We start from the raw sequence: 15,540 nt of genomic DNA, 5'->3' as shown, positions 1-15,540 counted from the left end.
CACACGCACACACTCACACACACTTGCAGAAATCCCATTACTTTCTCTACAAATTGAGTTTACTTCATGCAGGGTCCACATGAGTGGTGGCGGCCAGAATGGGACGTTTGGGTTGGTGAATGGGCCAAATGATTTCAAGGGAGGGAAACTTCTCTGTCGGTGAAAATTTTTAAAAGGAGTTTAAGAGTTGTGCTCTTGGTTTTGTCCCCATCCTCTTGTTTCCCCTGGCTTGCCCCACCCCTGATTCCATCCACTCCTTGTGTCCATGGTGTTTTCCTTCAGATTAAATGGGGAAGCCTCCCCTCCTCCCTGGGAGAGCTAGTGCAAGCATCTCTAGAAGAATGGGAATTGACCACCATGGAGGTGTTTGTTCACCTTGAATGTAGTGAGGTTCCAACACTCCCTCTTACCAAACTGCTTGACTGGTTTTAGCAAAGGGCTGGAAGAGATGTTCCCTTGTGTCTCAGGGTAGCTATGCTCACCATTCCACCTACTGCCACTGAGAGACCCATGAAATTCTTCATGGATTAGAAAAGAATCGGGTAGGTTTCTTGTTTAAAAAAGGAGACAGTCTTCAATAGTTCATGTCCTTCGGAATGCACCACAAGGGAATTTATTGCTAAGAGGAGTTGAGGCAGTTTTGCCCTGGAAGCATTTTTTTCTGCCACCTCCCCCCCAGCCCCACTTTTCAGCTGGTGGCTGTAGGGAGTGGTGGTGGTGACAGAATATAGTTCACACCATGCTGACCTAGTGATGAAACTTCCTCACAGCACCAGGGGGTCCTTATGCATCAGGCCCCTAATCCAGCTAATCCTGATGGCAACACAATCGTGAAAGTGGCCCCCAGTGACGTGCATGTCCCCACACAGATGCAAGAGGGAAGGGTCAGTGCAGGAGACGGAATTCCACGGGCCAGGGAGCCTGTGTGGGAAGGTGGGGACTCAGATCGTCTCCCCCACCCCAAGCTGCTCCAGTAGGAGGCCAGTGAAAAGGAGCTCAGGCTGGATAATGGCAAGGAGACTGTTCAGAGCGGAGAGGTGATGTCAGCCTCACAGAAGCCCGGGAGAAGGGAACTGGGGTTAATGTTATGCAACAGCCTGAATGCTAGATAGAGAGCCTGCAGCTTTGCAAAGGCGTTCGGTTTTGTTGCTGTTCAGTTGCTTTGTATTTTTATTTTTTTAAATGAAGACATTAGGAGGGCTTAAACTGAGAACTTAGAACTTGATAACAACAGGCTGTCTTTGGTCCCTGGTTCTTCTTCCTGGTCCAGCATTGCCTCTGAGGAAACTTGCCACTCTGTGTCAGACCCTCCTGGGCTTGCTCAGCTCCCGCAGAAGGACAGGACTGGGGTTTACATCTGCCTGCAGTAGCGTTTGAGCAATCAGGGGAAATCACTGTAGGGCCTGGGACAGTTCACAGCTGGGCAGGTATGCACTTAGAGATACAGCCAAGCTCCACTCTGCCACATTCTGCTGGAAGCCAGGGATATCTTGAGCTCTGCGGGCTTGACTTCACTCAGCCCCTCCTAGGTGGGGTTGACCGCAGTCCTCATTTGCTGCAGCAGCAAGTGACCAGTGAAGAATGGGCCTCCTGACAGACGCAGCGTCATCTTGGGAATTGGTGGCCCTGTAAGAAATACCGGGTGGGGGTGGGGCAGTGCAGGCAGCAGGTCCAGTGTGGACAGAGCGCTGGGCTGACCTGATCGTGTCCGACAGGGCGAGCGGGCGGCTTCAGGAAAGCCATTCAGAGGAAGCAGCCCGGGTGGGAACAGATGGCACCACAAACAGCTGGTGTGGGGGCTAGTAGTAGGCGCATGCTCAGAGCCGCTGCAGCCACAGCACTTGGCCCTCCTCGTCCCCCCGCGCAGTCCCCGGGGAGGCGTTGCAATGTGTCTCTCCGGCTCTTGTCTTGTTTTTGCTGTTTTCATGGCACCGGGCTCTCTTCATGAAGACAGATTCTCTTTGGGCTATATGACTGTAGCATTTTCCCATGGCAATACCCAAGGGCACAATCCCACCAGGAGGAAAAAAAAAAAAAAAAAACAGCCTAGAAGCTTAAGCAGCATTTGGCTAGTCATGAATAAAAGAGATGGGTGGAAGAGGGACTGAAACTCACAGCCCAGAAGTTTTCAGCCCATTGCCCAAATTACTGAATCTTCATTTTTTTCCAGTTTAGAAAATGAGCTGGTGCTAATAATTTTACAGTTACACTCTTTTTAGAGATTTGTACTTTTTCATTCTCACAATTACCAATCACAAGATTGAAAAGAGGACCTGAAGCAACTAAAGGGGGAAAAAAAATTCTGTCTAGAGGCTGTTAGATAATTCATGGGATTAATCAAATGCAAATGCCCCACTTGCATATACACAGACCCCATTTTCCTAATTGGACTCTGAGTGGGTACTTTTCAGGCTGAAAGGGTCATTTGTTTTGACTGATTGACTTTTGAGGCTTTGGGGAGAATTAATATCTTATACAGATGACTGCCTGTTCCCAAGGCTCTGTATTGAGGCTGTTCATTCATTTATTCATCCGACATACTGAGTGTGAGCCGAGGTGAGTGGGCAGCGGACAGTTCCTCCCTGAAAGGACTTGGAATTTATTGGGAAAAACACTTTGGTTGGTCCTTCAGAACATCTCTATGTGAATTACAATACGCTTTTGGCAAAAGCTTTTTGCATGAATGCCACAGATGTTTATTAAGCTCTGTGCGAAAGGCCGTGCTGAGGAAGGATCCAGCAGAACATCACAGCGGACGTCTGGTGTCTGCCACGGACTGGAAGGGCACCGACCCGGAGATATGGACCCGTGAGCAGAAGGGTCTCCAACCTGTCTAATGGTCCTTCTTCACCTGGGAAAATTACACTTAGTTGAATTGGGGGAGGGAAGGATCAGCCTAACTTGATCAAGAACTTTTTTGCAGGAGTGATCCTTTAGACCCCACTTCTTCGAAAGAACTGGCTTAAGCCTCTGATTTCCAAAAAATGAAATGGTAGACTTTGTAGGTCAGGAGGCTTAGAGCGGCTTGTTCTCTGTACCCTCATCACTCTGCTCCTCTAAGACAGCCCCTCTGGGACCACGGGGAAATGGGGCCTGTTCACTGCTTCCCTTGGAGTCCTATGGAAAAAAAAACTATCTCCTTGGTGGTGGTAAAATATCTGAGAGGTAACATTGCTGTCCTTTAAATAAAGATAGCAATTATTCGTCCTGTGTAATTCTATAAGCTCTGTTGATGGTCTAGCATGTGGAACTGGGCACTCCTGAATTCATATCCTTGCCTGGTGCACAGAAGCCCCAAGGGTTGCAGGGCAGTCGGTTAAAGGTTGACTCCACCTCTGCAGTCAGCTGGGAACCTTGGGCAAGTCACCCAAACTCTGTAGCTGTGTTTCCTGCTCTGTAAAGGATGGGTGACAATACATGCCCTTCAATAGACAAACTAGTGAATGGAGGCCCCCTCAGCTCCTGGTTAAGGGTTTGGGAAACCACCTAATTGTCAGTCTTGACACCATCCTATGAGGTTAGTAGTGTCATTTTCACCCCACATTACAGAGAAGGTTACTGAGACTCAACTATATCCCAAACTTCAGCTCCTTGAGTGGCAAAGCTGGGACTCAGAACCCAGGTCTTCTGATTTCTGTTCCTATCATCTGTCCATCTACCTCGCTCCAGCTTGATGGGGACGTAGCACTAAGCAGAGAAGAAATGGCAGCCTGCTCCAGCATTCTTGCCTGGGAAATCCCATGGACAGAGGAGCCTGGCAGGCTACAGTCCATGGGGTCACAAAGAGTTAGACATGACTGAGCAACTAAGCATAGCACAGCAGTAAGCAGAATGTTTAAAGATAAGTAAATAATGAGTGTTGGAGGGCTTTGCAAATGGAAATCACCACAGGCATATAAATTTTATTTTGTGTCCCAGGATCCTCAGTATCAGTTTTCCTGAGTCTTGTTCAAAAAGTTCGGTTGTTTTTTTGTTGCTTTTCTGTTGAGTTTAGGAGAAGGAAAAATTATGAGAGGACTTCAGAGTATGGTAGAGGCGCATAATATTCTTGCATTGAGTTTATTTTTAATTCAGGTGCCTGTCAAATAGCTTTCATATTTTTCTCAGAAAGTTGCATGAGAGTCTTAATTTTATGTGTTCTTTGTAGAAGGATTAAGAAATAGAGATAAAGCCCCCAAAGGGAAGCAGGTAAACACTCATAAACCACCACACGGTAATAACCACATTCACATGGTTGTATCCCCACATCTGTATCACAAATGATGGATCTTATGGGTCATTCTGCTCAGTACTCAAAAATGACTATGCAGTATTGCACAAATATGAGATTATTTTTTAAGTAATAATGAAGGACTTTGACCTTGACAATGATAAAGAGAAGGGAGCAAAACATTTCCCCCATACCACACCCGTAATTTCAGTCACCTGAAATGGCTTCCTGAGACCACAGCTTCACACTTGTGCATGCTGACAAAGATAGTAAGACAAGGAACATCTCGGGAACCATCACTGAGCTGTGATTTTAGGATAGGCATTTGGTAGAGGAGCAAAAGTCAGTAAGTCCATAAAACTGCCCTGTTCAAAGGGGTTTTGTTTCTGGTAGCTTGTTCCAGAGCGCCTTGGCTGGATACTGATGTAAGACCATGTGAGTGCTGTGCAGTTTATGACACCGGTTCACCCGAGAAAGAGCTCAAGTCTGCTAATGCAGCCAAGCGCGTGATTAGGTCATGGTCTCACCAAGCTCCAGCCATTCTTGCCTTCTTTCTCTCCCTGCGGCAAGGCAAACCTGAGGACTTCGTGGTTGCTGGTTCTTCTGGCCAGAATGCTGTTCCCCCAGCTCTTCCACGTCAACATCAGCGTTTCTTCCTTCTAGGTCTTCCCTGGCAACTCCGTCTGAATTGACCTTTCACCTGCTCTCCACCACCCAGTAACTCACATGGGCATCACCATCTTGATTTCCTCCTTGGTACTTGTCACGCCAGGAAGCTACCACATTGGTTTGCTTGGGTACTGCCTGTCTGCCTCACTGGCCAGCGAGCCTCTTGGAATTGTCTTAGCCGCCACACGCCCCAGTGTGTGGCACATAGCACTGAACCCCTCAAGTGTTTACTGGCTGAGTGATTTATGGTACAACTATCAGAGCAAGTGGGTATCAACTGAACTTTTTAAAAAGTTACTGAATAGTTTTTCAAAAACCTTCGTATTTGTTTGTGTAAGATGAAGTAAAATATGGTCTCATAATATGGAAAAATAATTTAACAGTACTCAAAAGTAGGACATAGCATAGCCAGTTGAGGAAATTTTAGAATTCAGAGTCCTTCACCTCTAGTTGCTAAATCTGCCTGTGATAATAGTCTTGGTTGAAACTGGTTGTCACGTTAGCAAAATAGTCATGTTTATCACTAGACCAAAGAGGTGGACGAGCAAAAAGGTTTTTAAGTCTACAGATATGACACATATACCCCTTTATTAAAATGTGGGTGTTAAATATACATCTTAAAAATTCTGAAAAGATGATGTTAACAGAATTCCTATCTTGTAGGATATGGCATCATTTCTGAAACCCACTGTGATAAATTAATTGATTCATTATGAGCTTAGTCTAGAAGAGTTTTAAGTTTTTAGCAGCATGAATCTTGCATTTGCTTTTTATTTTTGTGTGCACTCCCCTCAGGTCTTCGCCTTATTGGTTATAGTTACAGGCAGCTTATTGGCCGGGGCCGGGGTTGGGGGGTGGGGAGTGGAATGTCTGTGGTCCTGCTTTGATGTTGTTTTTACCTCATGGTTTTAACTCACCTGACATTTTAAGCTTCAGTAAAGGTAAAGCAAGTACTACAAGTTTGTAAACAGAATGAGAAATCAGGTACTATGCCAGTGTTTAAGGAGGCAGGTGGAAATAGAAATGATTGGTATGTGTGGGGCATTGATGTCTTATATCCAGAGAAAAGGAAGGGACTGAGCTTGCTTTTTTTCTGAAAAGGCTGTTTGGAGCTCCTTGGTATGCAACTCTGTGGCTTTTCAGAAGTGACCTCTGGACTAGTAATTGGCTTTTTTTTTTTTTTTTTTTGGCCTCAAACAGCTTTTCTATCTCTGGAGAATGTGGATTGAGTGTAATTCAGTTCACTAGCTAATTGGTTGAAATAATGCATAGTGATTCCTGCCAGAAGGAGCCAGACCCTGCCTACAGGCAGCTTTAGTGGAGCATCCTGAGAAGGCCTGTGGCATTATGTAAATTCTTCCTCTATTGCAAGTTGTTTCCTAGGTTTTCCTACTGTCTTTAACTTTGCATTGATTGCTAGGGCCTCAATAATTCCCTGGGCATTTATCAAAGTTTTCTGCAGCATCTATTTAGATGTTTAGTTTTTATAGCCAACTGATCATTTCTCTGTCTCTTCCCCTCCCTCTCTCTCCCCCTCTCTTCTCCCAACCACCCCTTCCCACTTAACCTCCCCTCCCCCTTCCTCTTCTCTCTCGAACACACACAGTGTGTTCAGCCTCACCTCACAGGGTTCTGCAGTGGCCTTGGCCATCTGCGTGAACCTGCACAGATGACCCTGCCAGTCTGCAAATCTGGACTAGTTTTCCTAATGAGGGCATTACTTGCTTTTTATCCTGCTCTCTTGTTTATAAAATATGCCAAGAGAACTAAACAACCCGCTGTTCCCAGTACTTATTTACTTGCTCAAACCAAATGTTTATGTCCTTGAATACTAAACTTGAAGAAAAGGGATTTCTCCTCGTGGGAAAGCTGAGGTGATCCCGGAGGGTTCTTTCTGAAAGATAGCTGAAGGCCTGCCTTTCAGTAAACATTCAGCTTACAGTGCCTGTAGGAGCTGGAGTGTGTGGGTGCTCCAGGATTCCCTTACGTTTGCTGCCCCTGCTGGCCTTCCGTCAAAGCCCTTACTTACCTTGTTGAATCGAAGCAGCCTCTTCAGAGCTTCTTCTCACAGCACCCATCCATGCCCATGGCCCATCTGCACACACAGCCCCGTCAGGAAGTGAAACTCCCTTCCTGCCATATGTTGCAGCATCCTGAGCTTGGCATGTTCTAAAGCCCTAATTGAAGTATAACCGAGGACCTGAGGAAGAAGACAAGCAGTTCTTAGCAACAGCATTACTTGTTGTGCTGGCTTTTCTCATGCCCAGCCGTGACTGCCTGCTGGAGATTCTGGGGCGGGGGTTCAGACTTACTAGGGAAGCTTCCAGAACACAGGCAGCCCACCCCCAGGTGACTCAGAACCTGACAATGCTTTCTGGATACTGAACACGCGAGTCTGAGAGAGCAGGTTCCAGGGCCTCCCAAGACAGCCACGGCGGATCCATGTGGTTCCTCTCAACTGGGATTTCCCCTTGTGCATCTGACATGAATCACATTATTTATTTTCTCCTGGCAAGTTTTGTGCTAAATACACATTTGCCACCTTTCCTTATTTCTTTTTCCAACAAGGAGAAACATTTCCTTGTTACCTTTGCCAGATTATTTAGGAGAAGAGTGTAAATTGAAGCCATTTATCTTGAAATGCACTGCAGGGCCACATTGTTTATACAAGTGAAAGAAATTGTAACAGGGGTATTTGGTCTAGTCTGCAAGGAGAAGGTGTCTCAAGTTTTCCTTCCCCTCCCCCTTATACATATGGTGCATTAGTTAGAAGGTGCACAGAGCACGCATGCATTAGGTTTGCGTATGTGACAGGCAGGACCATTGTTAATAGGTTTAGTGAGTATTTTTTATATGTTTGTTATTGGTAGAGTTAACATTGCCAATCATAATAAAGTGAGTGTTACTCCTCTAACATCAGCCATACATTTTCATGATCAGAGCTCATTTACTACGTATCCTGCTCCTTTTAGTTAGATAACGGAATGGGAATTTGGGGATTTTGCTGTTCTAATTGAAACCTCTACGTGTTTACCAGTTGGTGGACGAGTAAGTCGTGAATTAAATTATACTCGCCAGAAGATTGGAGAAGAGGCTATGTTTAATCCTCAACTCATGATTCAGACCCCCAAGGAAGAAGGTGCTAACGTCCTGACCACAGAAGCGCTCCGACAGCATCTGGACTCTGCGCTCCAGGCCAGCCGGGTCCACGTATATATGTATAACAGGTAAGGTGGTGGGGAGAGCGTGCTGGCTTTAGACTCCTTTGTTTTAGTCAATAAAAGTTGCTCTGGAAATACACCTGGAGTGTTAGTTAGTTCAGGTAGTTTTCCAGTGCAATGGTTTTTAAAGTCTTGATTTGTCTCTAGAGTTTAATAACATATGAATTACATTACTTTACAATGTATTTTCAGTAAGTATCTTGGCACTCTACCCAAATGAGTATGGTCCTTCAAACAGCCATTTGGGTGGCTGCCTACCCATTCCAAAGATGTTTCACTATTTTAGACATTTTTGGACCAGTTACATTTTTGTCAATTCACAAAGAATAAGAAAGAAGTTACCTCTCATTACTTTGTATATAGTACAGATGCTAACAGTTGGTGTGTGTTACCAAAAGCAGCAACAAAAAAATAGTTTGAACTACTGTGATGAATTCCTGGGGACAGGTAGGCAGAATAAGGTGGATTAACACACCTATGCAAAATACTACCCTTCAACTTCGTAGCTGATTTAGCAATGCTGTGGATGTTGTAAAAGCATAGGAAGAGTTCTGGAATGAAACCACTAGTCTTCTTACCTATCTAAACAGAGTGTAGGGACTACATCCTATCCATTCTTGTCCCCCAACACTTAAATCAGAGTGTAGGGACCACATGTTATCCATTCTTGTACCTCAGCCCTTAGATCAGAGCAGGCACTTGGAGTTGCTTGACTGATTGACTGCTTGGATTGCTGAATTTAAACTGAATCTTCTCCTAGAGCTAAAAATACCCCTGGGTTGGCATTTACCTAACTTTATCCTCCCCCCACCCCACCCTCATCATCAAACACCTCTAAAGTGAGTGCTTGGCAAGTACTGTATTTCATAGAAGAGAAGAGGAGGCAGCAGGGTAGATATATTCGTTGTCCAGAGAGAATGAAGGGTGGAAAGTAAAACCAAAATCTGTTCTTGTCCCTCCTACTGTAACCTCCAACCTGAGATCCCATCTTCACTCTTCCCAGCACAGCCCTCTCAGTCTGTAAGGAGTGGTGTCGGGGAAGCGATCACCCAGTGCAGTTTTGCAGAACGTGCAAGTGGAGGCCCATAAAGAACCTGGAAATGGGTGTCCCAGGGCTGCTGTAAGCATGCCCAATGCATTCCTAACAAAATGGGACCCTGTCTTAAGAGGGCTTGTCCCTTACACTCTTAAGGAGAAGGTGGGAGCATCTGTACAATGAAATTACCATCTTACACAACAGTGGAACCAGAGAACTTTTATGCGTTGACCTTAACTTTAAAGAATACCTCGTTCAACCCTTTCCTTTTTTTTTTTTAGGTGAAAAAACCAGAATTTGATTAATTAAAGCATTTGTCCCAGTTCAAATAGGTTATCAAATAGTAGTGCCAGGTTTCAGACCCTTTCTTCTGACTCTAAGCCCAGTGGATTTTCTGAAACATTAGCCATGCCCTTCTCAAGCAAGTGTAAGTAAGAGTTAGTTGATAAGTGATGTTGAGAACCTACTAGTGCTCGATTTTATGTGTTGTGTGCTATATGGAATTAAAATGTAAGTATATGTATAGATGGATGAGTGGTGGGTGGATGGATGGTTGGGTGAGTTGGGCCCTCTCAGGAGCTGACAGCCTATAGTTAGGCAGAGGATAGACAATGCAGAGAAACAGGTACGATGCAAACACAGGCAGTCCCGCCTACAGGTGCTCGTGCCAACAAGGAGAGCACTGTTCTGGGGTTCAAGAGGAAGGAGTCACTTTCGATGGGACTGATCAAAGAAAGCTTAGCAGAAAGGTGGCATTTCAGCGGGCCACTGAGATACGTGGCACTGGAATATATGGGAAGTTTCCATAAGGAAGAGGGCAGAGTCCAGAGTGTCCTTTTGGGTAACTGATACAAGAGAGAAAAAGGAGCCCAGTGAAACAGCAGTCTGGACAGAGTTTTATATCTGTTTTTCTTTACTTGGAGTTCTCATCCCTATTCTTTCCTAGTTTTCTCTTCTTTCAAATTGGACTTATTTCCCTAATACACTTGGGTAGAAGGTCTGGGTTTATTTAGCACTCTTTTAGGGATAACAAAACTCTATAATAATAGACAGATGATAGTTAATAGAGGTAATTGTTGATCATGGTATTTAATATAATTTCTGTAGGACAAGAATAGAAGAATGTAAAGTGGGAAACCAGTCTACCTGGAAATATTGTTTACATTTGTGGTTAAGAGCAGAAACATTCATTTTGAACACTGTTAATAAGGACATTACCTACCAATAAGAAAGTAATATTTTCTCCACTTCAGTATATGTTAGTACATTATCAGTTCAGTTCAGTCGCTCAGTTGTGTCCGACTCTCCCATGGACTGCAGCAGGACAGGCTTCCCTGTCCATCATCTACTCCCGGAGCTTGCTCAGCCAGTCGGTGAACCTCACTAATTTAGTCCCCACCTATTTTGAATTTCTGATAATTCAACTCTGAATTATCTGCCTGAAAGTTGTTTGATGTATGTGGAAAAGCAGGTTAATGGTGTAAACAAGATTATTGGGAGAGCACTTAAGAAAACAAGACTTTTCAAGTACTTTGGTAGCATTCATTTACATAAACACCCCCACATGTTAATTACAGTTGTGTATTATCTATTCATTAAAGTAAGCTTGTTGAATCTGTTTGGCAAAGCTCTGCTCATTTTGACAAATACTGAAAAGTGATCAAAATTGGAATTCTTTCTGTACGTTCTGTAGTTCTGATTTTGCACAGATTTCCTTTATTACAAGAAATATTTGTCTCTGTTTTTTATTTTATAGGCAGTGGAAATTGGAACATTTGTGTTATAAATCTGGAGAACTTATCACAGAAACAGGTTACATGGATCAGGTATATATTTTCTTTTTGTTTGCAAAAAATTCTCAAATAGCCCAGTGTAGTATACATTAGCATAATGCATGGCCTGTTCTTTTCAACTTTGACAGATAATAGAGTATCTTTACCCTTGTTTAATTATTACACCTTTGGACTGCTTCTGGGAAGGGGCGAAGTTACAGTCTGGGACAGCATACCTACTGTAAGTGTGTGATCTTATTTTCTGATCTCTGTGATTTCTAAACTCTAGAATCTTTCTGATGTTACTTTATCATTGTTTATTCTATTTTAGTTTTGAATAAAAAATAAAAACATTGAAATTCCATGTGCATATTTTAAGTGAATAGCTGGGGGAGAGGGCAGAATGTTTTCCCTCTTTTCAAAAAAAGTTCTGTAGGCATCATTAAATTTCATTCACTTTTACCAGCCTATTTATATGCAAATAAAATGCAAATTATTTCAGAGTATGTGTGATTTTTAACTCTTTAAAATGTTTGCAGTTTTGCAGACGTAGCATTTACGTAGGTTTAGCTTATTTTTTAAGGAGAGAATTTATTAGTGGGTACATGCTAAAGGTTAAGATCTTCCTGTTAAGTGAAATGCTAACCTTTCTTTGGATCACATTAATGACATTTAAGAGAGAAACCTACTATCTTTGAAGGCCATGGTAAGGGAGGCTTCACAGTTTAGCAGTTGAATATGATGTATACCACATCATTTAAGGAATAATTGTTAATTAATGTAGACATTTTCAGTTAATTATGCAAGAGTGAGTGCTTGGGTGATTGTCTCTCTTCTAGCTTGCACATATCTGCAAAAGCAATTTGCAGTGGCCACACCCTGACCTTCAGTGTACAGTTTTAGATGGGAAATAAGGGGTTTTATGTTTTCTGGTTGGGAGATTCTGAATAATGACTTCAGCCTGGTTGAGCAGCTACAGTGTGGTTTGAACCACATAACAGGCAGTCAAAAGCCTTTCTGGTCTGTCAACAGCACAAATTCAAAAGTGAGTGTGGAGGGAAGTGTCCTTCATGGCGGTGATGGCAGAGGCAGCAGGGGTCTTGTGGGGTTGGCTGCTGGGCTGTCAGAGAGCACTCATAAGTATGGGATTATTAAAGGTAAAGGAGATCAAATATTTTTATTGATGACATTTACACAAAGCATTTATTAGGCTGGCAAGTGCTAATTTGACTTTGTGATTTCCTCCCCACCTTCCCTCTCCCCTTAATTTTGGGTCTCAGTCTTCTGCTTAGGAGCACCCATTTGACTAATTTTGTTTTTAGGTATTAAATATCCTGTATAAGCAAGTAAAGATTCTTTAATGTCTTTGTTAATTTATAAGTTTTCTGTTTGCCATGTCCGTTCATGAGTTATTTTCCTGATACAGGTTTGCATATAGGCATACTGGAAAGGAAGATTCCCTGGTAGCTTAGCTGGTAAAGCATCCACCTGCAGTGCAGGAGACCCGGCTCAATTCCTGGGTTGGGAAGATCCCCTGGAGAAGGGAGAGGCTACCCACTCCAGTATTAGGCTTCCCTGGTGGCTCAGATGGTAAAGAATCTACCTGCAATGAACCCAGGGAGACCTGGGTTCCATCCCTGGAAGATCCCCTGGAGGAGGGCATGGCAACCCACTCCAGTATTCTTGTCTGGAGAATCCCCAAAGACAAAGGAGCCTGGAGGGCTGCAGTCCCAGCGTCACAAAGAGTTGGACACGACTGAGTGACTCAGCACAGCACAGCAGCATACTGACAAGGAGCATTTCATTTTTGTTCCAGGGTCCCAGAGTTATAGCTGTATCCCCCAAAGCATCGTACAATCCAGATGCAATCTGGATTCAGTCTGGTTATTTTACTCAGGGCTTAGAAACCTCTTTTTCATTGTCTCACCTCCTAATTTCTTTCACAGAGGTAAGCCTCCTTTGCAGTGGACAAACTTTGACCCTTTGGAATTCCTAGAAGAGTTAAAGAAAATAAACTATCAAGTGGACAGCTGGGAGGAAATGCTGAATAAGGCTGAAGTTGGTCATGGTTACATGGACCGGCCCTGCCTCAATCCAGCTGATCCAGACTGTCCCGCCACAGCCCCCAACAAAAATGCAACCAAAGTAAGTACAGCCATTGCGTTCTCCTCAAGAGAGGAAGGGAGAAAAACTTTGATATTTGCCCCCATTTTTAGTTCTCTTGTTTTTAAGATTTTGCTCTCAACTTTTTTGGTCTGTGGAATTAAGTTTGTTTAAAGAGCTAAAATTTTGCTGTAAGATTTGCCATACGCCTCTCATTAGCCTTGTTATTAATGTTCTCACTGAAACAAACAAGCCCTTAATGCACTGGATTTTAGCAAGGCATGTGACCTGCCTACTAATTCCTGTAATTATGTGGCTGTCTTTTTATTTTAGCCTCTTGATATGGCCCTTGTTTTGAATGGTGGGTGTCATGGATTATCCAGAAAGTATATGCACTGGCAGGAGGAACTAATTGTGGGTGGCACAGTCAAGAACAGCACCGGGAAGCTTGTCAGGTAATCCAGCACGTGGAAAATCCAAGCCGTCTCTTCTCTGTCCTCTCCTCAGAAACCACGTCTCTTCTGATATCTGCAAGTGTTTTTGCATTAATACTTAACTGTTATCCTAGCTAGCTGTCTGGTGTAATAGAATATTAGAAAATATTAGTGACCAGACCAGCTCAAAAATCACCTTCTGGGGAACTTTGCAAAAACAGGTCTATCATGTTCATCAAGACCATAGTGAGTGATTGTAGAGTTTTAGAAGATCTACCTACTGCGTAGAAAATTGGGGCAAATGTAAAGTAGGCAAGAGGGATTGGTCATACCATGTGGAGTTAAGTGATACGAGCTGAACTCTGTCACAGACTGTTAAAAGGAAAGACCAACAACTGACGGCTAATGAGAATTATCCTCTGTGCACTTGTGGACTCCGCTCCGTCAAGTGTCAGTCACTCCGTCTGAGATTTCTCCCTCGAGAGAGCCGTCGTCTGGGATTTCTGCACAAGCAAGCATGCAATGCTGAGCCCAGCATATCTGGTCAAGCTATCTACTCCCCTACCCTTCCTGTTTCGTTGGATAGAAACTGAGAAAGGAAATTGCCTATTAATTTAATTTGGGGGTATATCTGTAAAAGGTTTGTAAGGTTACACCTTTAATATGGTACATCGATCTATTAAATAAAATAACCATCCAGGTCCCATTTTAATGGAAACATGTGCTCACGTAGGACAGAATGGCTGCGGTGAGTCAAGGGTACTGGGTGGGGATTTTGCACAGTGAGAGCTGCTCCCCGGGGTTGCTCATGTTGTGGCTTTTCCACCCCATCACAGTGCCCATGCTCTGCAGACCATGTTTCAGTTAATGACTCCCAAGCAAATGTATGAACACTTCAAGGGTTATGAATATGTCTCGCACATCAACTGGAACGAGGACAAGGCAGCAGCCATCCTGGAGGCTTGGCAGAGGACGTACGTGGAGGTAAATGGCTGGTGTTCTGATGCCCTTTGAATCTTAGTACAGACCCCTTAGTTACTAAGTACTTCATTTTCATGTTTTTAAAGCATTGTTTGCATTCACATTTATTTTCATAGTAGGTTGTAATTCTGGGAATCTGGTGGGATGGGAGCTTTTTCCTTTTCTTTCTACTGAAAATCTTCCTGAGTGATGCTAATTCTAACTCCAATGCCCTGAAACATTGTGAGGAACCAGTTGTGAACCCCAGAGCTGAGGCATAACAGAGTTTAAAAAAACACTTGGTTAGCAAGAAAAGGTGTCTGGAAAACATTAGCAAGGCATAGAATCTGTTCACAGCTGCAGTCCCCTTGGTTAGGTCATGTGACAGGAGCTGGCCTTTGTTTCCCAAGCAGTGACCTCCGCTGAGCTGCATGTGACCTTTTAAAAGTGGCCAGCAAATGAAAGGGGGGAGGAGGAGTGCCCATAAGAATGAGTTGTTTTGGATTAGGGGGGAACTGATGGACCCGCAGATCAGTTGTAGAGTTATGGAGAGGAGAATAGCAGTCTTAGGCGCAGAGTAAATAGAGCTCTCAGAGTGAATTTCAGTTACACAGGCTCACCAGCTTACTGCAGTTCCACATTCTCACTTGATCAGCAATACCCTTCACTGTCCTGCGCCCAGGTGGTTTCATGTTAATCCAAGTCCAAATACCAATCATGTAGAACTCCTTTTAAGGCATCCAGAAGTAGTGGGGGTTAGGCAAAGGGGACATGTCACTAGAAGTCTGTGCTCTTGAAGCTCATTGCAGCTCGAGTCCCATCTGGGAATTTATCCTTGCGTTGTGACCACAGGTGGTTCATCAGAGTGTTGCTCAGAACTCCACTCAGAAGGTGCTTTCCTTTACCACGACGACCCTGGATGACATCCTCAAGTCCTTCTCTGATGTCAGCGTCATCCGAGTGGCCAGTGGCTATTTACTGATGGTAACAGTCAATTCCCTTCTTCTGGGGGAGGAGGGGGTTGGTTTTGTTTTTCAGTTTTTACCTTTTCATGACTGCCCCTGCTTCTTAACTGCTCTTAACACACACGTGCATCTAAGACAGTGAGAGCTCGGCTTCATAACGGTTTAAAAAG

At 43.9% G+C, this 15,540-nt stretch overlaps 1 protein-coding gene across 3 annotated transcripts in view; it reads left to right on the top strand.

The window, feature by feature from the left end:
• The window catches only part of PTCH1 (patched 1), a 61,528-nt gene that overhangs the window by 13,273 nt on the left and 32,715 nt on the right, over positions 1-15,540 (top strand). For all 3 annotated transcript variants that reach the window (XM_065946878.1, XM_065946877.1, XM_065946879.1), the window contains exons 3-9: positions 7,917-8,106; positions 10,893-10,962; positions 11,058-11,149; positions 12,855-13,053; positions 13,345-13,466; positions 14,282-14,429; positions 15,258-15,389. In XM_065946878.1, the coding sequence (XP_065802950.1) occupies positions 7,917-8,106; positions 10,893-10,962; positions 11,058-11,149; positions 12,855-13,053; positions 13,345-13,466; positions 14,282-14,429; positions 15,258-15,389 (953 nt within the window). The remainder of the gene's footprint in view (positions 1-7,916; positions 8,107-10,892; positions 10,963-11,057; positions 11,150-12,854; positions 13,054-13,344; positions 13,467-14,281; positions 14,430-15,257; positions 15,390-15,540) is intronic.

The sequence above is a fragment of the Muntiacus reevesi genome, chromosome 10 (genome assembly GCF_963930625.1).
Source record: "Muntiacus reevesi chromosome 10, mMunRee1.1, whole genome shotgun sequence".
NCBI classification, from domain to species: Eukaryota; Metazoa; Chordata; class Mammalia; order Artiodactyla; family Cervidae; genus Muntiacus; species Muntiacus reevesi.
The sequence above is the reverse complement of the archived record's forward strand: the minus strand, read 5'-3'. Positions and strand labels throughout refer to the sequence as shown.